This window comes from Pipistrellus hanaki (genome assembly GCF_964339955.1).
Source record: "Pipistrellus hanaki genome assembly, chromosome: 5".
NCBI classification, from domain to species: Eukaryota; Metazoa; Chordata; class Mammalia; order Chiroptera; family Vespertilionidae; genus Pipistrellus; species Pipistrellus hanaki.
Window position 1 is genome coordinate 79,503,216 of NC_140507.1, and position 28,000 is coordinate 79,531,215.

General features: G+C 45.3%; 1 protein-coding gene across 4 annotated transcripts; it reads right to left on the bottom strand.

The window, feature by feature from the left end:
- Nucleotides 1–23: 23 nt before the first annotated feature.
- Nucleotides 24–27,997, bottom strand: AKAP8L (A-kinase anchoring protein 8 like). 4 transcript variants are annotated; one of them, XM_084885912.1, is made up of 15 exons: nucleotides 27,874–27,997; nucleotides 23,857–23,931; nucleotides 18,016–18,048; nucleotides 17,696–17,753; nucleotides 17,513–17,593; nucleotides 15,324–15,777; nucleotides 15,132–15,228; nucleotides 14,975–15,045; nucleotides 14,587–14,638; nucleotides 13,590–13,698; nucleotides 11,990–12,131; nucleotides 11,787–11,892; nucleotides 11,412–11,542; nucleotides 518–613; nucleotides 24–410 (listed from the first exon to the last, which is right to left on the bottom strand). In XM_084885912.1, exons 1-15 carry the CDS (start codon nucleotides 27,884–27,886, stop codon nucleotides 99–101), a joined length of 1,830 nt encoding a protein of 609 aa, XP_084742038.1. In that variant the 5' UTR covers nucleotides 27,887–27,997; the 3' UTR covers nucleotides 24–98. The 4 variants fall into 4 exon arrangements, with proteins under 4 accessions (XP_084742038.1, XP_084742039.1, XP_084742037.1 ...); XM_084885913.1 differs by lacking the exon at nucleotides 17,696–17,753; XM_084885911.1 differs by having other exon boundaries at nucleotides 17,513–17,753.
- Nucleotides 27,998–28,000: the final 3 nt, after the last annotated feature.

A 28,000-nucleotide genomic window follows, 5' to 3' on the forward strand; every position in this document is an offset into this window, starting at 1 on the left:
CGCTGCCCACAGACCAGCCTGGAGGCGGGATGGGAGTAACTTTATTAAGATCGGCTTCCAGCCTCAATTACGTGCGTTCAGCCCAACCCTGACCCTGGTCACGGGGGCCCCCCGCCGCCCTCCTCCTCGTCGTCCTCCACGTCCAGGCCGGGGATGCCACGGATCTCGCGCTGCAGCGCCCCGCCGAGCAGGGGCACGGCCTCCTCGTCTTCCTCGGGGGGTGGTGGCGGCGGTGGGGGCGCCGTGGCGCCAGGGGCCGGTTCCGGGGGTACCGGGGGCTGCGCTTGCGTAATCTCGGCACCCTCCGAGCCTCCTGCCACTTCCATCAATGGCCCCTCATCCAGGGCGCTGCCCTCGGCCTCCTCCTGTTCCTTCTCCTCCTCAGGGCTGTCGGTGAAAGGGTTCTCGCCCTGTGAAAAGGGCACAGATGCTAAAGGGAGAAGGGCTCGCGGGACCAGGGCTGGAGACAAGGAGGGGGGACTGGGATGCAGCCAGGCTCCAGGCGCCCGCGCCTCACCTTCAGGTAGTCCTCCAGCTTCTTGCTGATGAGCTTGTTGTTGAGGATGCTGCGGGCCACCATGAGGGAGGACTTCTTAGACTGCTCCATCATGAGCTGCGGATAGGAGCAGGTGGGGCAGGGATGGAGAGGCTGCTCCGGGTCCCAAAAGACCCCCCACCTGCCAGATGGCAGGGCCCTCCCTCCCTGCACACCTCCACCTTGTGTGGGTTTGTAAGTGTACCTTGAGTACAAGCGTGTGGCCATCCTCCAAGCATGGAGTGAGCCATGGCCTGATTTTTTTTTTTTAAATATTTTATTGATTTTGTACAGAGAGGAAGGGAGAGAGATAGAGTTAGAAACATTGATGAGAGTCATCGATCAGCTGCCTCTTGCACACCCCCTACTGGAGATATGCCCGCAACCAAGGTACATGCTCTTGACCGGAATCGAACCTTGGACCCTTCAGTCCCCAAGCCGACGCTCTATCCATTGAGCCAAACCGGTCTCGGCCCATGGCCTGATTTTATCATTGCTGAAATGCTCCATTCTTCCACACCATACTTACTGTATGTAAGTGATTAAAAACACATTCTTACAGCTGTATTACAGAAATCTGACTTGCTTACATATTTAAAAACCTACCAAAAGCCAAATGTGCAATCCAGAACAGAACAGAGCCAGCTGCCCTGATAAGCATAGAACTGGAATACAAATGTCAAACAGTATATTTAAGTGATATACAGTACATCCTTTTAATCCATAGGATTCCCAGATGAAGACTTACACCCAAATGTAATTGGGGTGTAATTCTACACTGCTGACAAGAGGCTAAACTGTTTACTACTTATATTTTTTGGAAAGCAGTTTAATGGAATGTATCAAAAGTAAAAATTTTTGGCCCTAGCCGGTTTGGCGCAGTAGATAGAGCATCAACCCACAGACTGAAAAACAGGAGTTCGATTCTGGTCAAGGGCATGTACCTTGGTTGCAGGTACCCCAGCATTGGTTGGGTTATGTGAGGAGGTAATCAATTGATGTATCTCTCCGTCTCTCCCCTTTCCTTCCACTCTCTCTAAAAATCAATGGAAAAATAACCTCTGGTAAGGATAAACAAAAAACGAACAAAAAAGTAAAAATTTTTGAGCAATTTTCCCTGGAATCCATCCTAAGAATTGGAACTGTGCATTAAGTAGTGAAAAACTGGAGAGCACCTAAGTGTTCTTCATGGAGAAGTGGTTAAACAGATCACACATTCAACAGAACACCTTGCAGTCCTTAACTAGGGCTCTCCCTGGTATTAAAGATATATATGATAGACTGGCTCTAGCTGCAAGTCTTCTGTCTGAGAGGATTTACACCAAACTGCCAAGTGATTTCCTCAGTGGGGAGGGTACAGGCAAATCGCACCTTCATCATTACAAAGGGAATAAGCAGAAAGGAACTGATAAAGCCATTTTTGTTGGGGGAAGCCCTACCTACTGAACCCCAGCCAACTCTACATCATGTTTCACTTGCTGTTTGTACTCCCTTTCCTTGCCTTTGCCTTGTGTTTTTTCTTTGTGTGTGTGTGTGTGTGTGTGTGTGTGTGTGTGTTTCACATTTTCTCTACCACTTGGGCAAAATATTAATAGAACTCCCACATGCTCAAAATGAAATGTGAGAGATGCAGTTAGGATACAACAACAGAGCAGCTCCTCTCCAACTCTTTTTTTTTTCTTTAAATGTATTTTATTGATTTTTTAAAATATATTTTATTGATTTTACACAGAGAGGAATTGAGATGGACAGAAAGTTAGAAACGTCGATGAGAGAGAAACATCGATCAGCTGCCTCTTGCACACACCCCCACTGGGGATGTGCCCGCAACCAAGGTACATGCCCTTGACCAGAATCGAACCCGGGACCTTTCAGTCAGCAGGCCGACGCTTTATCCACTGAGCCAAACCAGTCCCAGCGTATTTTATTGATTTTTTACAGAGAGAAAAGGAGTGGGATAGAGAGTTAGAAAAATCGATGAGAGAGAAACATCGATCAGCTGCTTCCTGAACACTCCCCACTGGGTATGTGCCTGCAACCAAGGTAAATGCCCTTGACTGGAATCAATCCTGGAACCTTCCAGACCGAAGGCCGATGCTCTTTCCACTGAGCCAAACTGGTTAGGGCTCCTCTCCAACTCTTAAGCACACACAGCAATGTCTCCCAACTGAGGCACACTTACATTGTTTCTAGATTTCTGCTATTGTACAATAACCAAACAGCACAGAATAAACAATACAGTCAGTTCTCCAACTTCTCACATCTCAAACAATTCCAATGTCTACCAAGTTGTTCTCAGAAAACAAACTTCATTTCTCGACCTGAAACCATCAGCATGACAAAAAAGCATCTCTCAGCCCTAGCTGGTTTGGCTCAGTGGGTAGAACATCGCCCTATGGACCGAAAGGTTCCAGGTTTGATTCTGGTCAAGGACACATGCCCAGGTTTCAGGCTCGATCCCCAGTAGGGGGTGTGCAGGAGGCAGCTGATCAGTGATTCTCATCATTGACATTTCTATCTCTCTCACCCACTTCTTTCCTCTCTGAAATCAATAAAAATATATTTAAAAAAAGAATAATTCTAAAAAAGTAGTAATGTATAAAATAACATCAAGGTGTTTTTAAAAAGCATCTTTCAGATAACAAACAAAGGAGAGAATGAGCCAGTCTGAGTCAGTTTTCTGCTAACCTCAGGTTGTTAACAGCTCAGGGAACTGTGCTGTGAATGTTTTTGTTTTGCTTCTGTTGCTGGCAAATGGACAATTAGCACAATTTTAAAACAAATAGGCCATCAAGAGTTGCTAATGTTGTGAAAGAAACGATGATCACAGGCAACTGAAAAAGTAGAAAGACTTGACTTGGATAATCAGAAAGCAGTTAGCCAATGACAGCATTTTGAAGACACTGATTATGAAAGATGCTGCTTGCAGACCTGAAAGACACCCCTGGAACAAGTGCTGACAGTGATTCATTCCTTTAAGGATAGTAGAGGGTATTTCAATAAATTTAAGAAGTGTTTATTTATAGATCAAGCAGCACATTAGACACGTACCTAAAATAAGAAAGGTTTAATACGGGAATCATTTGGGGGTCTGGAATAAATTAATTAAGATATGAGATAGAAGCCAACTTTCCTTTCCAGAAATTTATAAGATAAACCAGTTTTCCCTACTGAATTGACACAAAAGGTCTACAACACTTTACTTATAAAACTGAAACCCAAAGTTTTCCCCCTATAACTCACCTGGTGGCAAAACATGAGCTGACATTATGTTTTGTACCATCTTTATGTATCCCACTTATACAAGTCACCTGAAGAGTTATTGGTGGTTCAACTACAAAGCACTCTCCCATATCCTAGTGTTACTGTCCTGAAATCCAAAAAATTCACTTAAAAAAATCTGGCCCCAAGGTTTCAGATAAGGGACCTGTACTTAACTTTGACAAACACTAAGTTCCAAAAGGCACAGGGATATTTTACTAGACTGACTCTCTTCTGGTTCTAGTTTTATTATTATGCAATTAACACTTTTTTGTTTTTAATTGCACTGGCCTTGCAGTTAGTTATATCTGGTAAAACAAGGCCCTGAATTCACTACTGCTTTCTGTATAAACTAACCTTTACAAATGAAACCTTGAAATAATTTCAGCCAGCACCCTTCTCTGGACTTTGACTGGAATTGCATTGTCTATGTTAATGTGAGAACTGGCTTTTGTTGTGTCTTGTTATTAAATCTTCCACCTGAGAACACAGTCTGTTCTGTCATGCACTGAGGTCTTGTCTCATGTCTTTGAACTTTAAGATTCTATAACTTCTTAAATCTACATTCCTAATTATCTCAATGCATTTTGAGGTTATTGTAAGTGGATTTCCCCTCCTCCCATTTATGTTTCTAACTGGTTATTATAATAATGGAGAAAAACTAGTATATTTTGTATGTTATCTTGAATTCCAACATGGTTACCAAATTCAATGAATTAAGAACATTTTGTTGGAATCATTCAAGTTTTCTGAGAATATACTCATTTATTTGCATATACAAAGTTTTCATTTCCAGCCAAAACTGGTTTGGCTCATGGACAGTGTCAGCCTGTGGACTGAAAGGTCCCAGGTTCGATTCTGGTCAAGGGCACATACCTTGTTTGCAGGCACATCCCCAGTAGGAGGCATGCAGGAGGCAGCTGATCAATGTTTCTAACTCTCTCCCTCTCTGTAAAAAAATCAATAAAATATATATTTTTTAAAAGTTTCATTTCCAGTATTTTGTACTAATGTTGCTTATTTATCCTTGTATTCCAGAAACAAACTTATAGTATATCACACATTTGAATCACTACTAGATTGGTATTTACTAATATTTTATGTAATACTTTCATTCTTTAACTGGAGGCCTGGTGCATGAAATTCATGCACAGATAGGATGGCTAGGTCTGGCGGGTGATCAGGGCTAATCAGGACCTTCTGGCTGCTGGCTGGGACCTCCCTTCCCTGGCTGCCAGCTGCCGACCCTCCTTCGTTTTGTACCACCAGATGGTCAGGGTACATCTTAGTAAGTGATTGAACTTCCAAGGGGACACTCTGCATATTGGCCTTTTATATAGAGAGAGAAGATAATCAACAAATTTATAGTTTTTTCTTGGTATTACCCTTATGAATTTTTGGAATTAAGGTTAAAAAGGGTCACTAAAAGTGAATTTGAAAATAGCCTTCTAGCATGGCAGCCTGAGAAGTTGTGCAGATCTGTCCCTAGTGAAACTGATGAAAACTCCTTAAAAAACAAGCCCTGGTAGGTGTCACTCGGTAGGAGCCTGTGCATCAAAGGGTCATGGGTTCGATTCCCAGCAAGGGCAGGTACCTGGGATGTAGGTTTGAGGCCCGGCCACAGCTCAGGGTGTGTGCAGGAGGCAACCAATTGATGTGTCTCTCTCACATATATTTTCTCTCTCACAGGCTCACACACTCTCCCCCAATCTCTCTCTTCCATTCTCTCTCTCTAAAATAAATAAATAAATAAATAAATAAATAAATAAATGGAAAAATTACCCTCAGGCGAGAATTAGCATAAATAAATACATTAAATAAAACAAACAAACACCTATTTAGTATCTACAAAAGATCCTACTAAAACTCAGTAAAAAGTGTGAGTTGTGGTGGTTGATACGTGATCTGTAGCTTCCCTGGCTCAAGCTCAGCATGATGGAAACTCCACTATAGACAGTACCACCAGGCCTCCTTCTATACCCAGTCCATCACAGTTAAGGGCTCTATCTCCCCAGGAGGGACAGTATGTCCACATCTAGCTACCTGCTTTTAAGGCTAAGTTCTGGGCAAGGTCAGCCAGAGGTGGGGACTCCTTTCTTCTAGCCAGCCCCTGTGGAATGGAGGCTCGACCTTGGTTGGGCATGGCATGCTGAGAAATACTGGCTTGTTCACAAAGCAGAGTTCCAATGCCAAAGAAGCAAACCAAAACCAAACCAAGAAGACCAGAGGCTACAGTTGCTCCCCCCAACCCCCAATCTCTTCTAAAGCAACCAAGTCATTCCACAAAGAGAAGTGCTCCACTGTCTCCAATCCCAGCTACACAGCCTAGACTCTAAAGATTTTGCCCAAGGAGAAAGGAAGGTCTTAAAACAATGAACTCTCAGTCTCTTCCCAAAGAAACTTACTGAGCTTTCTCCAAATAGCGGAGTGTAAAAAAAACAACAGTGGAGTGTGTGGAGAAAAGCAAAAATGTGGAGGAAAGTAATTAAAAGGAGTCAGGTAGATTTGATAGCAAAACTAAAACCACTGACAGTCTGGGTTACCAGAAAAACCAGTAAAACAGCTAAGAATCTTCCTGGGTTCAGAATAAATCTCAAATAATTAAAAAAAAAAAAAATGAACCCTGTAAAGTAGCCCAAATTTAATTAGTCCAAATTGAGGAACAATTCAATGACTCAATGCATTGTTGAAAGAAATAGAGAAATCAACCAACAATTTGTGGAGGGGTAACAGCTGAGTGCAGTCTGGGAAAGAAACAGTCAAAGAGAGCCCTGTACAAACCACTGTTATAACAGCATAGTGTGCACTTGCCTATGGCTTCCTCCTCCAAGGCACAATATCAGAGGCTTCACATTGTGGGGGTGGGGATTTTACTAGTCAACTAAACAAATAGACAAGCAAACATGATCACAAGACTTCGGAGATGAGAAGTAGGAAAAGGCATGATAACACTGGTTCATCAAATAGATACCAATAAAAAGATATAAAAAAGAAATGAATACACATTGTGGAGCTAAAAAATACAATGAAAATGAAAAGTTTACTAGAGAGGCTCAATAGATCTGAAATGACAGAACTAGCAAATTTGTAAATAGGTAGATATCATACAATCTGAAAAACAGAAAAAAGAATGAAGGAAAATGAATAGTCAGTCTCAGACAACCTTTAACACAAGTGACCCAATTATGCATAATGGAAGCACCAGAAGAAGAAAGGAGCAGAAAAATTATCTGAAAAAATAATGGCTAAAAGCTTCACCAATCTTCCCAGTCAGGAAGATCAACAAGAAAATGGCAGCTGATCAATGATTCTCTCTCATCATTTGTTTCCCTCTCTCTCTCCCCCTCTTCCTTCCTCTCTGAAATCAATAAAAATATATTTAAAAAACAGCAACACTTTACAAATCTGATGAAAAACTTTAATCTACACATTCAAGAAGCTCAACAAATTTCCAAATAAATAAGATCCACAAAGACACATCATAATAAAAATGCTAAAAGCCAAAAACAAGAGTAAAATCCTGAAAACGACAAGATAAAAATGAATCATTTTTTAAAAAGGAATCCCAATATGGTTAAAAGCTGACTTCTCATCAGAAATGAGGTCAGAAAGTAGTGGGATAACATACTAGTATTTAAAATGCTCAAAAACCCCCCCCCAAAAAACACAAACCTGTCAACCAAGAATTCTATGTCTAGCCAAGCTGTCTTTCAAAACTGAAGGTGAAATAGACATTCCATAATAAAGAACTGAGAATTTGCTGCGAGCAGACCACACAAGAAATACCAAAGGAAGTTCTAGCTGGTTTGGCTCAGTGGATAGAGCGTCAGCCTGTGGACTGAAATGTCCTGGGTTCGATTCTGGTCAAGGGTACAAGACCAGGTTGAGAGCTGGGTCCCCAGTAGGGGGTGTGCAGGAGGTAGCCAATCAATGATTGTTTCTCATCACTGATGTTTCTCTCTGAAATCAACTAAAAAAAAAGAAGAAACCAAAGCAAGTTTTTCAAGGTAAAAGCAAATGATCCCAAACAGTAAAGGGAATCTACATGAAAGAACAATGAAGGTAATTATATAATTATAAAATAATTATAAATGCATATTTCTTTCCCTCTCTTCCAAACTGATTGAAAGAGCAGTTATATAAAACTATGTATTTATATTATATGGCCTAGGACATACAGAAATGTAATATATTTATCAATAATAGAACAAAGAGAGGAGGGTTAGTAAAGCTGTCTTGGGCTAATAAGGAAATAGCTACAAATGGTAAACAAATCCAAAGGAAGAATCCAAATGAAGAGTTCCAAAAAAAGGATTTTAAAGAAGTTAATATGTGAAAAACATAGAGAAATCACTATGAAAATGCCCAAAAATGTAGTACCAAAGAAATTAAATTTTACACGCAAAAACTTTTAATACAACAGAAAGCAATGGTGGAACTTGAGTGGGATTAGGACAGATGTAAGTATAATAATATAAATAACAACATTAAATGTAAATGGCTTAATGATCCATTCAGAAGGTTGCGATTATCCAACCGGATAATAAAACAAGATCAAACTATATGCTGCCCATAGGTGACACACTGTAGATCCAAAAGACTAAAAGATATGAGTAAATGGAAAGTAAAAGAACGGGGGGAAAAAAATACAAACATCAAATCTAGAAAAGGGAACTGGATATACTATGATTAGACAAAAATAACATATAAAACAAAAACTGTTACTAAGATCGAAAGGGACATTTTATAATGATAAAAGGAATCAATGTATCAGGAGGACATAGTAATTATAGATGCACCTAACAGAGCAACAAAATACATAAAATACAAATTGACAGAAATGAAAGGAGAAACAGACAATTCAACAATAAAGTTGGAGATTTCAATACCCCAGTTTTATTAATATATAGAACAACTTGGCAGAAGATCAACAAGGAAATAAATGGCATGAACAACATTATAAATGCTAATAGGCATAACAGATAGCTACAGAACACCCCACCCAACAACAGAAGAATATACATTTTTAAAAAATATATATTTTATTGACTTTTGATAGAGAGGAAGAGAGAGGGATAGAGAGTTAGAAACATCGATGGGAGAGAATTATCTACAATATCAGCTGCCTCTTGCACACCCCCTACTTTGCCCTTGACCGGAATCGAACCTGGGACCCCTCAGTCCACAGGCCTACGCTTTATCCACTGAGCCAAACAGGTTTCGGCAAGAATACACATTTTTTTCCCCCCTCAGGTGCACAAGAACATTCTCTAGGACCTTCTGGGCCATAAAATAAGCTGAAGTAAATTATAAAGGATTGGAAAAAACCTCAATGTATGTGTTCTGATGACATAGAATAAAATTAAAAATCACTAACAGAAAGGAATTTGGGCCGAAACCGGTTTGGCTCAGCGGTAGAGTGTCAGTCTGCGGACTGAAGGGTCCCAGGTTTGATTCCGGTCAAGGGCATGTACATTGGTTGCGGGCACATCCCCGGTAGGGAGTGTGCAGGAGGCAGCTGGTCGATGTTTCTCTCTCATCGACGTTTCTAGCTCTCTATCTCTCTCCCTTCCTCTCTGTAAAAAAATCAATAAAAATATATTTAAAAAAAATACATAAGCAAAAAGAAAACTCAGTTTTAAAAAAAAAGAAAAAAAAAAAAAGGAATTTGGGAAATTCACCAATATATGGAAATTAAATGACACTCTTAAATAATCAAAGGATCTAAAAAGAAATCAGAAGATAAATTAGAAAATAACTTGAGATGAATGAAAAATGAGGACATGACATACCAAAAATTATAGGATGCTATGAAAGTAGCACTCAGAGAAGACCTAACTTTCCATCTTAAGAAATTAATGCCCTAACCGGTTTGGCTCAGTGGATAGAGCGTCGGACTGTGGACTGAAGGGTCACAGTTTCAATTCCGGTCAAGGGCATGTGCCTTGGTTTCAGGCACACCCCCAGTAGGAGGTGTGCAGGAGGCAGCTGATCGATGTTTCTTTCTCATCAATGTTTCTGACTCTCTATCCCTCTCCCTTCTTCTGTGTAAAAAAAATCAATAAAATATTTTTTTAAAAGAAATTAGCAAAATGAATGGCAAATTAAATCTAAACGTAAGCGTAAGAAAATAAATATTCTAGTAGAAATTCATATAGTCGAGAAGAGAAAAATGAGGGGGAGGAAAACCAATGAAACCAAAAGTGTTCTTTATAAAGATCAATAAATTTAACAAAGATTTATATATAGCAAGACTGACCACACACACACACACACACACACACACACAAAAAGACTCAAATTACTAGAATCAGAAATGTAAAAAGGGGACTACTGTCCTTACAGAAATAAAAATGATTATAAAGGAATACTATAAACAAATGTATGCTAATTAGGTAAGTTAGATGAAATGAACACATTTCTAGAAACTATTGAAACTGAGTAAAAAAAAAAAAATCTAAATACCAATAACAGATAAAGAAATTGAATTAGAAATAGAAAAGCTACCTATCATACAAAGAAAAGCTTAGGTCCAGATGGCTTCAGAGGCAAATTCTATCAAACTCTTGAAGAATTAACACCAATTCTTGTTTAAAAATTAATACCAATTCTTTATCAACTCTTCCAAAAAACATAAGAGGAAAAACTTTTCAACTCATTCTTTGAGGCCAGTATTAACTTGATACCAAAATCAAAGGTATCATCAAAAACCACAGACCAATACAAATGCAAAAATTCTAACATATGAAAAAAATTATATACTTTGACCAAGCAGAAGTTATCCCAGTATGCAAGGGTGGTTTAATACCTAAAATCAATCAATTGTAATATATCAGGCCTGGTCCTTTTAGCTCACTGCCTACTGCACAGTCCCCCCCAATCCCACCCGACCTCTAACCTCCAACCTGGCATGTCATCTATTCAACCAAAAAACAAAAAACCCACAGAAAACCCTACCTACTCTGATTTCTGTGCTAGGCACTGAGGATTCACTGCAAAAATTATGACCGAATTTGTTCAATTTCTTGCCAAATATGTACTTTTACCTGTACCATATACTGCCTTCCCCATCATGGTAGCACCACAGTCCACCAGGTAGAAGCTGGAAATCTGATATATTCCAGACTCCTTATCATTCACTCATGCTTACCTGTTTGCTTCCTTACACAGCACTTTTATCCTGTCCTTGTCTTCATTCCCAAGGTGGAGGCACATCTCTGTGCAGTAGCTCATCTAGTTCAACACTAACTCTAATCCTATTAGTCCTTTACTTACAAACTTTGCTGCCTACAGGAGCAAGCCCAGACCCTTCAGCCCACCCCTCATGAGCCTCTAACGTCCAACCCCTCCTCCAGCAACATGTATACTGTACACTTCTGCGTGATTTTGAACCTAATTTGGACATAGGCCCCAATATACATGGAGATCTCCATATTCCATAGCCTACTTTCTCCTTAAGGTCTAACTCCGACGTCACCTTCTCCAGCAGAGTCTCCGTTTTCCACTCCTCTGTGACTGCACTGGGCCAGAAATGCCTAACTTCCCCCTGCACCCTCGTGCAGTCCCTAACTGGGCAGGTTATAACCCAGGACCTCCCCACAGGATGGCCACTCACCCTGCGATTCCGGTTGTGATCAATGGTCTTAAGATGCTTCTGGATGATCCCAAACTGCATGGGAATGAAGAGGTCACAGGCTGCACAGTGGGCTGCCTCTACCTTCTTCACAAAATGCTCCATGGCAATTTCTATAGGGGGAAAAGGAGGGAGTTGCCAATGATACCAAGAGCCTAAGACAAACCCAAGAGTTTGGGGAAAAACAGAGACTAGCTCCTCACTTCACCCTGTAAGTTCCACATGAGCCTAAAGCTGTAAGTTCCACGTGAGCCTAAGGCTGTTCTCACAAACAGTCCCCAAGGAAAGAGGGGAGTCAGGACTAGAAAGAGGGCAGACCGAGGCCATGCCGGTGGGAGTGAGATGGAACTGTCTCACCTTGTGTCAGATCCTGGTCTCTATATATCTGCTGGATCAAACCATCAAGGTCCTCCACAGTTTTTCGGAGCTCCTCTGTCTTCTTAGTCTTATTGGTGACGTACTCCTGCCAGAGACACGGAGGAGAGACCAAGGTTCATATAAGCTGCTCTATGTACTGAGGGGATGAGAAGAGGGGAGCATTGTGCCACTTTAAGGCTCACCTGCAGAAAGTCAGCCGTCTGCTTGGGGAGCTTGGTGCCTATGAACTTAAAGTGCTCCTTGTGGAACTTGCTGTCAAGGTGGCTGGCCATTTCATCCTCATAGAAGGTTCGGTACTTGCAGAGCGAACACACAAACTGGATCCTGCCACAGGAGGGAAATTAGGGGTTGAAGCCTTGAGAATCCCATGGAACAGTGCTGCTGCCTCACCCAACCCAGCTCCGAAGCCCTGAAACAGGCTTTTCTCACGGGCTTCTGAAGTGCAGTCCCGGCAGGGGGACAGGCTAAGACCAGTGGGGCTGGGAGAAGGAAGGGACAGAAAGTCTGCAGCCTGTAGTTACTGCATTGTAGGGGGCAGGGGAGGAGCTCTTCCTTCCCACAGGCAGGAGGCTGGAGCCTGCTGAAGCCTGCCACAGCAGCTGCTGCAACAGGCAAGGATTGCTGGAAGGTAGCCGGAAGGCCTCTACCAACGCTGGGCAGGAGCTTGTGTACTTGGCCCAGCTGGGGACCAGAAGGAAGGATGCCCTGGCGTGAGCCAGGTGGCCCTGCGGTGCAGAGTGGAGTACGCAGTCCCGAGGCAGGGCCAGAAAAGGTGCTGCATCTTCCTCCAGGGGTCTGGGGGACTGAAAGGTCCAGCCCGTCCTCTGCTCAGAGTGCTTGGGGTGGTGTCGGGAGGGATGGGAGGCAGGCAGGCCTGGGCACCTGCTGCCTCATCTTCCTCTTCCAAGAAGAGACCAGTCTGAGCTGGAAGGAGGACGCCTGCCCGGCCTGCCAGAGGGCAACCTGGAGTCACCTGAGCGAGGTGCTCTGTCTGGGCCTGGTGTTCACAGCAGAAGCCCAGGGTCTGGGGCCTGGGCTGGAGCAGGCCGCCGTGGCAAGGGGCGGAGGAGGCCAGCCGCCACCGAGGCCTCGGGGCAGGTCCCTACCTCTGCCGGACGTCCTTATCTGGGCCACGGGGTCAGCTTTTTCTGGAGAGCCCAGGGGCCAGGTGCCGGCGAGGCTGAGGAAGGTCCAGCAAGAGCAAGAGTCTGAGGCGGAGGAGGAGGAGGCAAGCGCCAATACGGGAGCCCTGAGGGCAGACAGACCCGACCAAGGGGCGTGAAGGGCTCAGCCGCAGATTGGCCTGGCCTGACAGGGCCAGTGGACAGGGCAGAGGGCAGGCCCGAGGCTGCCACAGCCCACAGGTGCTGCCATCTCTCCTGGAACGGCGGTGGCCTCTTGGCAGCTAGCTGTGGTGGCACAGGCACCTTGGACCTTGAGTCTCTGATGAGCAGGCCCCCTCCCGCAGGGGCACCGTGCCCCCTGTGCACCTCCGGACTCCCGCGCCAAGTAACCAAGCACTGGAGCTTCTGGGCAACGGTGCTGAGCAGTGTCAGGTCTCAGGCCAAGACGACAGTGGTCACCAGGCGAGCACACAGGGACAGGGGATGAGCCAGGCCTTGGGAGCTGGGCCGGGTGGGAAGCAGGGTCCATGCATGGCCGAACAAGTGGAGGCTCCCAAGGGAGGCCAGAGGGCAGTGAGACGGCAGAGCTATGGCCCTGCCGGCCTGGTAGCAGCCCCATTGTGAGGCAGAGGCAAAGGGTTGCAGGGAAGGCAGTTACCTTTCCACCATACGGTCTCGCTGCCGCTTCTTCTGTTTGTCCTGGCTCTTCTTGCCTGCCTGTAACTTGTGCTTTGTCTGGCCACTCTCATCCTGGGCACTCAGGGACCCTATGGGAACAAAGGGACATAGTAACCAGTTTGGCTCCAACAGACACCTGTGGCCTCTATCTGCATCACCTGCCATTTACTCCAATGGGTCCATTCTGAGCAGCTGCCTGAGCAAGGCCTCTGGCCTCGAGCAGGTAGGTACCCTGGGCTGGACAGGGAGCAGTTTTGGCCTAGGTCTTGGCCTTAAAAGGAAAGGGCACGTGCTGACCCCACCACTCTCCAGGACACCCACGCTCCAAAGAGTGGACCACAGGGAGGCTGGAAGGCAAAGAGAGGCTGTTTGGTGGGGAGGGCCTGGGTGGTGAGATGCAGGGAGGCTGTGGCTAGGGCTTAAGTGTAGCCCCCAGGGGCAAAGACCCCAAAGCTCACATGGCCCTGCCCACCCCCACACTGGCCACCGCGGCAATAGTGGGCTGAGGCTGGATTTACTGTTAAGTACCTGCTGGCGCTCATCACTCGGGTGGGGGGACACGGACTCCCAACACAGAGGCTGGAGGGGCGCTAAGGGAGAGGACACGCAAACCAGAGCCGTAAAAAATTCACCAAGGGTCCTAGCTCAGACACTGGCCACTGAGGACTTGAACTTCATGTTACTGAGAGATCAAGGGCAAGGGATGTTCCTGGGGTTCACCCATACTTTTTCTTGTTCCCCCCCACCTGAAGTCAAAATCAACGTGCTAGGCAGGGCCCATTGCCACCCACAGCCCTTGTCCGGGAAGAACAGGGACAAAGTATGAAGGGGTAGAGTACAAGGAGCCCCTCGCCAGCCCCACAAGGGAAAGCCCAAGCTGGCCACGTTTCTGCCACAATCCTGCCCTCAGCTGGATGCCTCCCACCATGAGCGCCTGGGAGAACCATTCCAACACCCAGGCCACTCAGAACGCTCACCCTTGTCTGCATCCTCTTTGCCGTCTTCCTTCCCCTCCTCGTCTTCTCCTTCCTAAGACACAGTGCCAAAAATCCAACGTCAAGCATATGTAGTTGTTTATAATGGCTCTACATGGCAAGGTCCTGCTACATGCCAGGCACTGGGCCAGGTGCCTCACATTCTCCCCACATCCCTTGCATGGAGGGCTCATTCCGCCCCTGGCTGGAAAGCCTCCCCACAGCCTCACTCCCTCTGCCAGAGCTCCCTGTCTCCCTGTGGTGACCATGCATGCATGCAGAGCTGCCTCAGGATGGCCTGGGAAACCCCCCTTCTGTGCTCAGGTGCTCAGGCAACCCACTCTTCACTGGCACCCCTGCAGACAGAGCACACGGAGCCAGAGCCACTTACCGCTCTGCAACCCTTTTCCACAGCGTCTGCACCTTCAGTGCCATCTGCAGCTTCTCCCTCGGTACCATCATCTGGAAAGAGGAGACATGCTCAGCCCAGGAGCCCCATGGGGGAGGGAGGAGGCGGGACAGGGGCAGCAGCCAGTGCTCGGGCTCACCATTGTCTGAGTCACTGTTGTCTGAGCAGTCCGTTCGGGAGGCTTTGCTGTCTGGCTCATCAGGACTGCCGCTCTGCTTTCTCTTCTTTTTCTTGGTCTAGGTCAGGAAGGAGGAGCCGGGTCAGGATAGATGGCTCCAGGCCCCTTCCTCCACCCACTCAGGAGCCAGAAGGGAAGGCCTCCTCTACTCACCCGGAAGTCAGCTGTGGTCCAGGTCTTCCAGGTCCGTCTCATCTGCTTCATGCCATTGCCAAACCCGAAGCCAAAGCGGGAGCCGCCTGGGAAGGCACCCCCACCACGCATGCCCTGGAACATGCCATACTCCGGGATGATGTTCTGGGAGAAGAGGGAGGGCAGCCGGGAGGCACCAGGCATGCACTGGCCCCGGGCCCCCATGGGGTCTTCCCACATGCGCCCATAGCCCGAGGCCATTGGCCGGCTACTCCGGGAGTCCCGGGCCCAGCCCTGAGCCCGTGGGCCAAAGGTGTCGCCGCCACGCATGCGAAACTGGTCTCTGTAGGCATCGTACTGGCCCTCGTAGGCCATTTCCATCTCAGGGTCAAGTTCGCCATAATCGTAGCCCGACCGGTAAAGGTCACGCTCACTCAGGACAGCCCTCGAGTCACAGGCCTCGTAGGAATCATATCTGCAGAGGCAGGTGGCAAGCATCAGGGAGGGCCTCAGGTCCTGTTGCTTTGCCATCCCCCAAACCTCCCTCCAGCACCTACCCACCCTGCTGGAGAGGCTCAATGTTCAGAAATGCTAGGTAAAAGGCCTCTCCGGAGCAGAGTTCTAGAAACAGGAAGGGTCCCTCAGCTGGTATCCCCAAACCTGCATGTGGACACTCACCAGCCTGGGGACCCTAAGGACTGATGACAGGAGGAGGGTCTCAGGGACAGAGACACCGGATAGCCCTTAACCCTTTGAAAGCACATGTACATGTCTGTGGTAGCCACAACACCAAGGCTGCTCCTTGGGAGGAACAAGCCGAGCATCCCAACATCCTCCAGCACATTAACTGTCTGTCCAATGGGCTGATAATGCCAATAAGAAACCTGTACTGATCCCATCCCGCATGACTGGGGGAACCCCCAAAACCCTCCAAAGCCCCTTTCCACCCAAAAGGAAAAGGGGTACAAAATGGAAAGTGTTTCCCAGGAAAAACAATGAGCTTGCCTAAGGACTAGAAAAAAATGCTCTATTATATCAACCTGGAGCCTGGGACAGGGGTGGGGATGGGGGCAGTTAGGGCACTGACCCTACACAGCAATGGGCCAAACCTTCCACAGGAGTTGACAAGGCACTGCAGAGAGCCATTCTAACTTTGGCTGCAACCAAAGCCCCACAGACCCAGACCCCCTCACCCCCACCCTCACCCTCACCCCCAGTCTCACAGGCACAGGAAGTGTTCAGTGCTACACAACCTCAGCTCCAAGTACCATAGCTGTTGAGGGTAGGGGGTGTACCTGGGGTTCCTCCCACATTTTTACTTGTTACAAAGCCCATGCAAGCAAGTCCCTCTGCCTCCTAGTGGCTCTGGAGTTCTCACTTGACCCCACCAGTGCCCAGCAAGGCCCCTACTTACTTTCTGCTCTCCCCCATCTGTCAGCTGGAGCCATTAGGCTAGTCCACTCCACCTTATACTAAAAATGTGTGCCCTCCTCACTGAAGCCTCTGGTAGGGCCCAAGAACTCCTGGACTAGCACCAGTTCAGACAGTAACAAATACCCACAGCACGATGCTATGGAGTAGGGCAAGTCTGAGTGCCAGGCCCAGTTCCACCAGTTATTCCTGGGCACCTTCGAGCAGTGGTGTGACCTGCTGTGCCTAATGTTCCCCACCTGTAATGAGGACAGGGACAGTTCTTTGTAGGCCGCTTCCGAGGCTCAACAGGTGCACATCTGTCAGGTACTGGAAAGTGGCCAGGAAGTGTCCATCTGCCCTGTTCTTTATGTGGGGATGGCCCAGTCTACTGTGGTGAACCCCAAAGGCTCATTTAACTTCATTCTCAATCCCATCTGTCCTGCCCTGACAGCGGGTAGGATGCAGTCTCGTGCGAACTTCAAATGGTTGTCTCTAAAAGGAAGGGCCACTTAACACTGCTCCTAAGAGCCATCTGGAGGGTACAGTAAAATCAGCTGGGTCCAAAGACGTTCTTTCCCCTACAAGCTGGGGAGAGATTGGCCACAAGCCGGTAGGGGAGGGAGTAGGTAGGGGAGCAAAGCCAGATATGGTCAATGCACTGGACCCCAGCAGAAAGCCCCAGGAACAGAGTAAGGAGGGAGGAAGCAGACATGGAGGCAGTTGCGAGGGAGAAGCCAGCAGGCAGCAGACAGGGGCGCGCCCGCAGAGCCTCAGCCCCTAAGCAGGCACCTACTCACCTTTCTCCACCGGAGCCGTACATGCCTCCTTGTATCATGTCTGTCTCCAAGTGCGGCACCATATCTAAGCGCTGGTTAATTCTGGACAAAACGGAATCAGCACTGGTGCTACCCACAGCACTAGGGTTTGCGTTTGTGTCAGAGCTAGGCATTTCCCAAGAGTTTGAAGTGGCCATACCATACCCATAGTTGGTGGTGTTATCTTGGCCATAGCCATAGCCATAACCATAGTTATCGTAGCCTGTAACGAAGGAGATAGACAGAGATGGCTTGGGGGTGAGGAGAGGTAGGGACAGGGAAAAGAGAGGCAGAGACAGAAACAAGCACAGAAACAAGGACATTTTCTGATGCAGCGACAATCTGGGGATACTAATCACCCAAGGGATCTTTCTGTGAAGGAGCAGCCAGCCCAGAGCCCCCAAAGGCACCCATCTCACCCGGCAGAAACATACAACCAGTTCAATCCCAAGGGAGAAGACAGCAATCATGGAAATGATACTTGCCTCTGTTTGTCCCAGAGTTCCAAGTTCCATATCCTACAAAGAGCAAAAGATAATTACATCTTACAATGTAATGAGAGTTTAATTCAGGAACAAACGAAGACAATACTTCTAGTATCTGACTGGATGCAAGAGACTGAACCTGCCCTTGACTGAGAAGTCTGGAGCTTGACAGAACCACATAAATGATCCAGGCCACTCGCTGCCCTAGTACTCCACCTTCTGTGGATCTGACCATCTGCTATTCTCCCCTTCGGAACACTCTGAGCTAAGGAATTTGGCTCCTATACTCTCTTAAGGAGCCAAAATGAGAAGGTTATACCACTCCTGGCTAAGCACCAATTAGAGGAGAGTGGTTCCAGTGCCTCACACAGATTCTGCTGTATAAGAAGCTCAGCATTGAGGCACATCCACGCTGAAGTCATGTCACTCAAATTGCACAACAAAGCCATCTGGATGGAGTAGAGAAACTTACCTCCCTAATCCTTCAAATGGCTGCCTTAACAGGAAGGGCCACTGAGCCCCTAAATTGTGTGAGCGTGTTGTGCTAGAACACATCAGCCAAGGGAAGGTCAAGACACAACTTCAATCTGGAATATAAACTAAATATGCTCTGGAGTTTATCATAGTACATGAGAAAAATTCACTCCTTCTGGGACACAAAGCCACTTAGAACTGACAAAGTACGAAGCAGACATACTTCCTACCAGGGGAATCCATGAAAACAGACAACCCAACTTCCCAATGTCTCTGGAGAATGCCCAGAGTCATCTCCTACTTCTGGTTCTCTCTGCCCTGCAGACAAGCCAAGCTCATTTCAGGGCAGGACCAAAGTTCAGTGAGATGGAAGCATGATAAACGGCAGAATCCAGCCACAGCAGAGCAAGAACACACACGCTGAAAAGATGAACCAGGGAAAATGAGGGACAGGTCGAGGTCCTTCTCAATACAGTGCACAAACAGGATGTGGAGGCATCAAAAACCAGCGAGGGACTTTAATGAATGTGAACATTAAAAAAGCTTACAAATAAAAATCCTCTTGGAGGAAACCAAGATGGCTGCATAGGTAAACGCCTAACTGCAGCCTCACACAACAATTTCAAAAAATACAACTAAAATATAAAGTGGACATTATCTAGAACTACAAGAAAGTTGACTGACTGAAAAAAATCCTCTTCATCTGAGAAAACCAAAGGAGAGGCTTCTCATGCATTCATTTATTCAATATCTATCAACCTGAGCACACAGAGCAGACTGGCAGATCTGGGCACTGTTCAGGCCCGGGGCACTGCATGTTAAAGGAGTGAGACACTGCTAACTAGTGAGCAATAATGGGCAGTGACAGGTAAGAAGAAAGGCTGGCAGAGGCACACAGGAGTGACAAGTAAGAAGAAAGGCTGGCAGAGGCACACAAGGAATAAATGCACTTACCCCTGGCAGCTACAAGAGTCTGACCATGTGGCTGTTTGCACTAGGGACAGTGGACACTATTCACAAAAGGAGATGGGACTGGGAGCAGGGAGTCAAGGCAGACCCATCAGGGCTATGCTTGTGAGGCTAGAATATGGTCTCCTATGGTTCAGCTGCTGAAGACCCACCAGAACAGTTTGGAAGCACAAGTGAAGGAATCAGGAGTGGATACTGACTCCGTGAACACAAGCACAGGCTGCTGTGATGGGCTCGGACAAGCACTCTCTATATGCTATTGCTCCACCTGGAGCAACTGACATACTGATGGGCTCCCCAGCTGGGTCTACACTATGGCATTTGGAGACAACTCCCCCCGTCCCCCTAAAGAACATCCAAACTCACTTTCATCTCCAGAAAGGTTAAGACCATTGTTAACAAAGGGAATGTTAAGGATTTTAAAAAAGAAAAGAAAAAGGAGATGGTCATAGCAAAAACAAATACTCAGTGAAATACCTCATATAGGCATCAAAAAATCTATTAAGCTTTTTGTAGCACAAGAAAATGTACTACAGTAATAAAATAAAATAAAGCAGGATACATAATTCTACCCACCTATAATTCAATTACCTAAGATAGGTACGCTGAAAAACATTAAACATTAAATGGTTGACTGTTTCCAAAATGTTATTTAAACGTTGTTACACTATTCTTGCAATTTAAGCTAGAAGGAAAAATAAAACTCTCCCCATATTTTCACAACATTAATTGTCTACATTTTAAAATTCTCAAGCAATCTACAAGTTACTAGAATAAGTAAACTTTGCAAGGTTTACTACAGGCAATATACCAAAAATAAAAAAAATACCCAATTTCTACATTTAAGAAAATTTTAAAACCACTACTTACCTTAGCACTAAGAAATACTTAAGTGTAAACATAACAAAATATGTGAAGGATCCGTGTGTTAGAAACTACAAAACACTAATGAAAGAAATCTAAGATTTAAATAAATGGAGTATTAAGGATCAGAAAATTTAATATTGTAAAGATGTTAATTCTCCCAAACTAATACATAGATTCAAGACCATCCACCCAAAATCTCATCAGGTATTTTTATAAAAATGGATAAACTGACCCTAAAATGTATATGCAAAAGCAAATAAAATAAAATATCCAAGTCAATTCTGGAAAAACAAGACATACTATACAGTAAACAAGACAATTTGGTATTGGAGGAAATTTAGACATACAAATCAACGGAGCAGAATTAGACTCCAGTTACAGACCCACACATATATGTTCAATTGATTTTTAACAGACATAAAAAACAATCTTCAGCTAAACTGCACACCTTATAGAAATATTAATTCAAAATGGATCACAAAATAAATGGAAAACATAAAATTATGGGAGGCTACTCAAGGCTGAACACAGTCTACTAGCAGAGGTGGGTTTCTGGAGGCTTTCAGTCTTTGCCTGATCTAATTAGTCAGAAACAACATCTGACACTGTCCTACATTAGAGATTGGGATGCATAGCAGATCTACCTAATACATAGTCAAAGCTGGGGTGGCAATACTCATCTGACAAAATACACTTCAAAATGAAGGCCATCACAAGAGACAATAAAGGTCACTACATAATACTAAACAGATCAATCCAACAAGAGAATATAACCCTGGTAAATATATATGTACCCAATATAGGAGCACCTAAATATATAAAAAACTTCTAGAGGACTTTAAGGGAGATCGACAATAATACATAATAAAGGCCATATATGACAAACCTACAGTGAATTTCATGCTTAATGGGCAAAAATTAAAACCATTTCCCTAAAAAACAAGACAGGATGTCCCCTTTCACAACTCTTATGAACACAGTACTCGAAGTCCTAGCCATAGCAATCAAACAAGAAGAAATAAAAGCCATCCAAATTGAAAAGAAGGAAGTAACGATCTCATTATTTACAGATGACATGATATTGTACATAGAAAATCCTACGACTCCACTAAAAAGCTACTAGATTTAATAAATGAATTTGACAATATAGCAGGATACAAAATTAACACCCAAAAATTGATGGCTTTTTTATACACCACTAATGAGAGAGAAACTCAACAAACAATTCTACTTACCATTGCAACAAAAAAATTAAGACAGTTAGGAATAAACTTAACCAAGGAAGTTAAACTTGTATTTGGAAAACTACATGAGGTTGAAAAAAGAGGTAGAGGACGATATAAACATATGGAAGAATATACCATGTTCACGGATTGGTAGAATTAAGATCATTAAAACATTCATACTGCCCAAGGTAATCTACAGATTCAATGCAATCCTTATTAAAATACCAACAGCATATTTCTCAGATCTATAACAAATATTCCAAAAATTTACATGGAACCAAAAAAGACACCAAATAGCCCCGGGGAGTGGGGACAGGATAGAAGGGGAGAATGGGGGAAAGAGAGGGGACATATGTAATACTTTCAACAATAAAGAAACATAAAACTATGAAGCACTTTAAAAGAAAACTTAGGGCTCTGCACAGCGTGGGTTTGTTGGTTGGAGCATAATCCCATGCACCAGAAGGTTGTGGGTTTGATTCACAGTCAAGGGCACATACCTAAGTTGCAGGTTCAATCCCTGGTTAGGACGTGTTTAGGAGGCAATTGATAAATGTGACTCTCTTATATTGATGTTTTTCCTTCTCTCTCTTCCTTTCTTCCTCCCTCCCTTCCTTTCTCTCTCTCTCTCTCTCTCTCTCTCTCTCTCTCTCTCTCTCTCTCTCTCTCTCTTTCTCTCTCTCTTTCCCCCTCTCTCTTTTTGGTTAAATATATTTTTATTGAGAAATAGAACCATCAATGATGAACCTCCTGCATGCCCCCTACTGGGGATTGAGCTTGCAACCCGAGCATGTGCCCTTGACTGGAATGGAACCTGGGACCTTTTAGTCTGCAGGCCAACACTATCCACTGAGCCAAACCAGTGAGGGTCTTCCTCCCTCTCTTAAAAAAACAAAACAAACCACAAACCTAGTGTGGCTCAGTTGTTTGCCATACTGTGCACTGAAAGGTGCCCGTTCAATTCCGGACAAGGCACATACCCAGGTTTCGGGTTCAATCCCTGGTCAGAGTACATACGGGATGTAATCATTGATGTTCTCTCTCACAACGATGTTTATGTCTCTCTCTCTCCCTTCTCTAAAATAAAAACATATTTAAAAAAAGGAAAAACTTAGAAGGAAATATTTGTAACATTGGGTTAGGCATAAATTTCTTAGATACCATAAATTTCTTGTGACCCCAAATCACAATCTATTAAAGACCGATAACTTGGACTTCATCAAAATGAAGAACTTGTATTCTTCAAAAAACACTGACAGGAGCATAAAGAGACAAGCTACAATTTTAGAGAAAATATTTGCAAATGGCACATCTTATAAAATGCTTATACCCAGAATATGTAAACCAGAGGGAAAACAATTCAAAAAAGATGTGCAATTTGGTACTATGTTTGGGTAAAAGGAGTGAGGCAAGGAGGGCAGGAGAGGGAAGCCATGCAAACCAAGTTCTTCCTCATTTAGGAAATACCTAACTCTTACTCAATTTCAAAACATTTTAAGTCTCTCTCTCTCCTGCAGGGACTAGCTGTTAATACTTCAGGTAGCTTACTTATGTCCATTTACTCAGTGACTCCCGAGGGAATGTCACCATATAAGCTCAGTCTTTCCCCAGACCTTAGTAGTAAAACAAACTACCCATTTCAGCAACCAAGACTTCATCCTTATTAATTCCAAAGATGGTTCTTGCTCAGAGAACTCTATATGGAAAGCCCAGCTTTATCTGTAGTTACAAATGCCGAAGCACCTTGTTGGCTGACTACTTCTGAATTAAGTTTAGTGTGTCTGTCCACATTTGAGAAGTCAATCAGAGATTTTCCCTCAACCATACATGTAAGGTACTGCCTGGCTTGAAATGGCCTGAATCACCAAATTCAGACAGGCAGCCTCTCTGGCAGAGTGGACCCATACACTACGTGGGTGCTAAGTTAATGGCTTGGTTTCTGTTCATTCTGATCCTTTTGACTTTAATTAGCCACTTCCCTTCCGGACCCTCAAGATTTTCTGAAGCCAGAGGTTTGTAACAGACTTCTAACAGAAAGTTAAAGAGTCAAAGGAACCAATCATTTCTAGCCCCAAGATTTCCAACTTGTTCAATAACATAGACATCTGTCCCATAATTGCCTCCAAGGGGGGAGTGCCAGCTACTCTAACACCCCACCTCACCATTTTATAAAAGTTTGGATTTAGAAAAGCAAGACAGGGAGACATCAAGGTCAAAGGCAACTAACAAGACAACGGACTGCTCTGGTACTGTACTAGGAGAAGGCAGAGCACTCGCCCTCTGGTTCCCAGGGGCCCTCACTTACCATAATCACAGGTGGGCTGAACACTGGTGTCTGAGAACGTTGACTGCAAAGTGGTTTCAGATCCCTGGACAAAGCCTAAACATATGCACAGCATGGTTAATTTCCCCAAACAAGCCATTTGACAATGACCTAAAACTACCATTTAGTATAGACTGGTAGGCCCGACCCTCATTGGAAAGCGTAAACTGTAGCTTCTGAACACTTTAATTATACCCCAGAACATATTAACCAATGGAAAGGCAGGCTATGTTTAACTTGCTACACCAAAAGAATTGGATAAAAATTTTCAAATACTTTAAACCAGTAACTCAAATGAGTACCCAAATTACCATTCAGCTAAATAAGAAAAATACTTGAATCAAACATCTAACCACAGCCCTGGCCAGCTTGGCTCAGTTGGATAGAGCATCAGCCTGTGGGCTGAAGGGTCTCAGGTTCAATTCCAGCCAAGGGCACATGCCTAGGCTGTGGGCTCGATCCCCAGTGGGGGCATGCAGGAGGCAGCCGACCAATGATTCTCTCTTACCATTGACGTTTCTCTCTCCCCCTCTCCCTTCCTCTCTGAAATCAATAAAGAAATATATTTTAAAAAGAAACAAAAAAATTCTAACCACTGATTATTGCAGGTGAACCACCTTCAATTCAAACAAGGACAGCGTTATTTTTAAACAACATTTAGACAAATAATACCCCTCTCCTTCCCCCAAATCTAAAACCAAAACTGTTTTGTATTTTTAGTTTTCTAATAAAAATGTACATGCTACAATTACCTCTTAAGTGTAATTACTTGGGTTATAACATGTTTACATGGAACAAATATTACATATAATATACATATTATTTCCTATTTTCTCAACTCTCAAATTATTTCACACCTTAAAATAAATTAGTACCAAGCAAGGAAAACTTTAATATCCACCAGAAATACTGCTCTTAAATGCTTATTGTAACAGACTATGATGAGTCCTAATACTATCTTTAAAACCAGGTTGAAAAAATGTTTTAATGATTTACCCATAGCACTGAAATTATGACAGATATCATAAGAGGCAACATTTGCCTACTCCCATCAGAGCCAACTCACGACCTAAAAATAAAAACCAGCACCTCGATAACAAAAGCATACGTTAAGTGCCCTTCTGGGTGAGCATTCACATATTTGTTGATGGTTTCTCTTAAAGTTCATCTCTTAAAGACCCCAGCAACAAAGATAACAGCGATAGCAGCAAGTATTTTCCCTTAAGGGTGCTAAGAGCTTTCCCTGCATTATTTCATTTTGTCTTCACCACAGCCAACAAAAGAGACAGGCCAAGATCCCTTACCCTGCAATCCCACAATCCAAAAAGGTCTGCAAACCAAGTGTTCTCCTCAAATGGGGTACAACACTCACTTGGGGACAAAAATGACCTGTGAGGGCAGTTATGGTCTTTCTTTACCCCACTTGGCACAGAAATAATGCATTTAATTACTGGGTGCCCACATCCTGGTGGAGGTTGTGGAATGTTCTCTCAAGCTAGAATTTTGCAAAAATGACTGAATATGACTTCTGAGACCTCAGTCTTGTTTGCCCTTATATCATTCACTCAAAGGAAAACTAGCCACCATGTTGTGGGGACCCTTTAGTAGAGTTGAGGAGAGGTCCACCTGGTGAGGAACCAATAGCCAGCATCAACCTAACCAGCCACGAGAGTTTAAGTTGCCCTGGAGGTGAGTCCTTCAGCACCAGTCAGGCCTTGAGATGACTGCAGTCCAGGCTACCATAAAAAAATGTAACCTCATGAGAGATCCCAAGCCAGAACCATCCGGCTAAGCTATCTGTGTATTCCTCACACACAGTAACTGTGAGATAATAAAGGTTCCTATTAAAAATGTGGTATCATTTAAGACCTGATGCTGGATGTTTCTACCCAATGTTTCCATTACTTTCATCTTTCCTCTCAGTGCCAGAGATGAAGACTCCTTTCCCAAGCACACATAAACTAAGTTCAAAAGCTGGACCAGTTATCAGAAAGATAAATTATTTTAATCACATTCTATAAGTAAGAGGGGTAACATTTGCTTAAGCCTCCAGAACTTCTTAAGGGCAAAACAGTTGTCTGAGATAGGATTAAAATGCCTTTGACTTTAGTGGCCAGCTTTTTAAAAGTGAAAAACATAAAGCTCTTGTGGTTTTCAGCTGATCAAGACCAAGGAAAAACTAATAATCATGTCATTAGCTTCACTAGCTCAGTACCCACTCCAATACAGAATTAGAGCCCACAAGATCTGGAGTTAAAATTCAGATGTGGCCATTAGTGACCTCTCCAGCGCAGTGTCCTTGTCTACAAATGTAAATGCTCCGTTTTTAAGTTCCCACAGCACCTAATCACTCATGTTCTGGTTTCTTCAGCTTGCCCCTAACCACCGCAGAACTGTCTTCCAGGTCACACTAAGATTTGGTGGAAAAGATTACAGTGATGTCAGTAACAACCCTACTGACTTTCCTCCTGAGCCAGGTAAGCTACGGAAATGCTAGGACAGGGTTGCCCCATCCTGGCATCACTGATTTCCAAGCCAGATAATGCTCTGTGGTGGGGGCCCATCTTGTGTACTGCACAACGTTTAGCGGCACTCCTGGTCTCTATACACTGGATGACAGTAGCACCCCCTGTTCCACCAGACGAGACAACCAAAAGTATCTCCAGATATTGACAAATGTCCCCTGAGGGGGGGTAGAATCAGCCCTGGTTGAAAACCACTGGGCCAAGGGATGACTGCTTGGGGTTCTTGCCAAACTCTTGACCTGGGAGCCAGAGGAGGGAGGCCTTGGCCACGCCTCCTTGCCAAGCCAGCATAAAGCAGCCTACAGAGGAGCCCCAGAGGCTCAGGTTCCATTCTTAGTCCCCAACATTCCACGGGAGAATGCTGGTTTCCAGGCAACCACACATGCTCAGCCTAATACTCCCCTCAAAGGGGGAGGCCTGGTCCATGGCTCCTGGTTGAGAAGCCTCAGTGATTACTACCAAGACAAACCCAGCTGTTCAATTCATCCGCGGATGGTTTACAATTGCCATGCAAGCATATCACAGCCCTCCCCACCCCCACCCCGGGCCGATCTCATCATCCACCCTCCCCTTTGCTCAAGTCCCACTGGCCTCTCCCTGGCAGAGCTTCTAAGGAGCCAAGCAGCAACTAGCCCCTGGGTCAGATATTCTTAATTCCCTTACTCTCTTCTGGCTTCTGCTCAAATGTCACCTCTTTAGCTGTCTCCAGCCACCCCACATAAATAGAACAACTCCCTCGGCATGCTGACCATCCCCGAATACAGTCCATGTTCATTTGTTTGCTTGTTGTGGTCTGCCCCGCCCGATAACTGCTGGAGGAATTCTTGCCGTGCTCCAGTTGCCTATTCAGCACCTGACACGATTAATCTGACAGATGGCGAATGAATTACCCTGGAAACGAGCCATTCTAGGCAGGGCTCAGGCCTCAGGACCCAAGGTACCCTGCTCAGTCCAAACCTTCCAGACATCTACTGCTCGCCCCGGGGCCCGGAGCCTCTCCCAGCCCGGGGCTGTTAAGGGGCAAGAGGAGCTGCGACATCTTTCAGGGACACTGAACATGGGGGGTTGGGGGACCGGTGAGGCAATGGCGACGGCAGCCGAGCCCGCTGAGGGATCAGAAGGGCCGAAACCTGGGAAAGGGCGACCTGAGACTACGAGGTCCGGAAAGTCCAGGCTAGCGGCGGAGGCGGTGGGAGAAAAGGCCTCGGGCCCCGAGGCCGGAGCTCGCAGTCTCAGGCGACGGAAACCAAAATCTCAGACGACGGAGAGCCAGAGCGCGAAGGTGCAAGCACAGAGCCCCGAGGAGCCGAAGCCTGAGGGGCGCGAACCTGAGAGGACCCGTCCGCGGCGCCATTTTGTGGCCACAGAGAGAGCAGTATCCCGGCCCCGGGGGAGGCGCGGGCGAGCCTGGCGCGGCCTTGGCACGTCCTCGTCCCTACCCACCCGGGCCTGACTACCGGCCCTGCCGGCTCACCTGTGTAGCTCATGGCAGCGGCGTACACTGTGCCTGAGGACGCCGCCGGATGCCCCGCACGTCAGACGCGGAGATTGCCGTGACAATCCCCCCGGGCTCTTTCTACGTATAACGGAGCCCCGCCTCC

Excerpts from the sequence above, each read along its gene's own strand:
- AKAP8L (XM_084885911.1), bottom strand. Across the intron at positions 18,049-23,856 it reads TCAGCCCACCTGTGATTATG|GATATGGAACTTGGAACTCT; the intron begins GTAAGTGAGGGC and ends TGCTCTTTGTAG. Across the intron at positions 13,699-14,586 it reads CAAAGAGGATGCAGACAAGG|GGTCCCTGAGTGCCCAGGAT; the intron begins GTGAGCGTTCTG and ends TTGTTCCCATAG.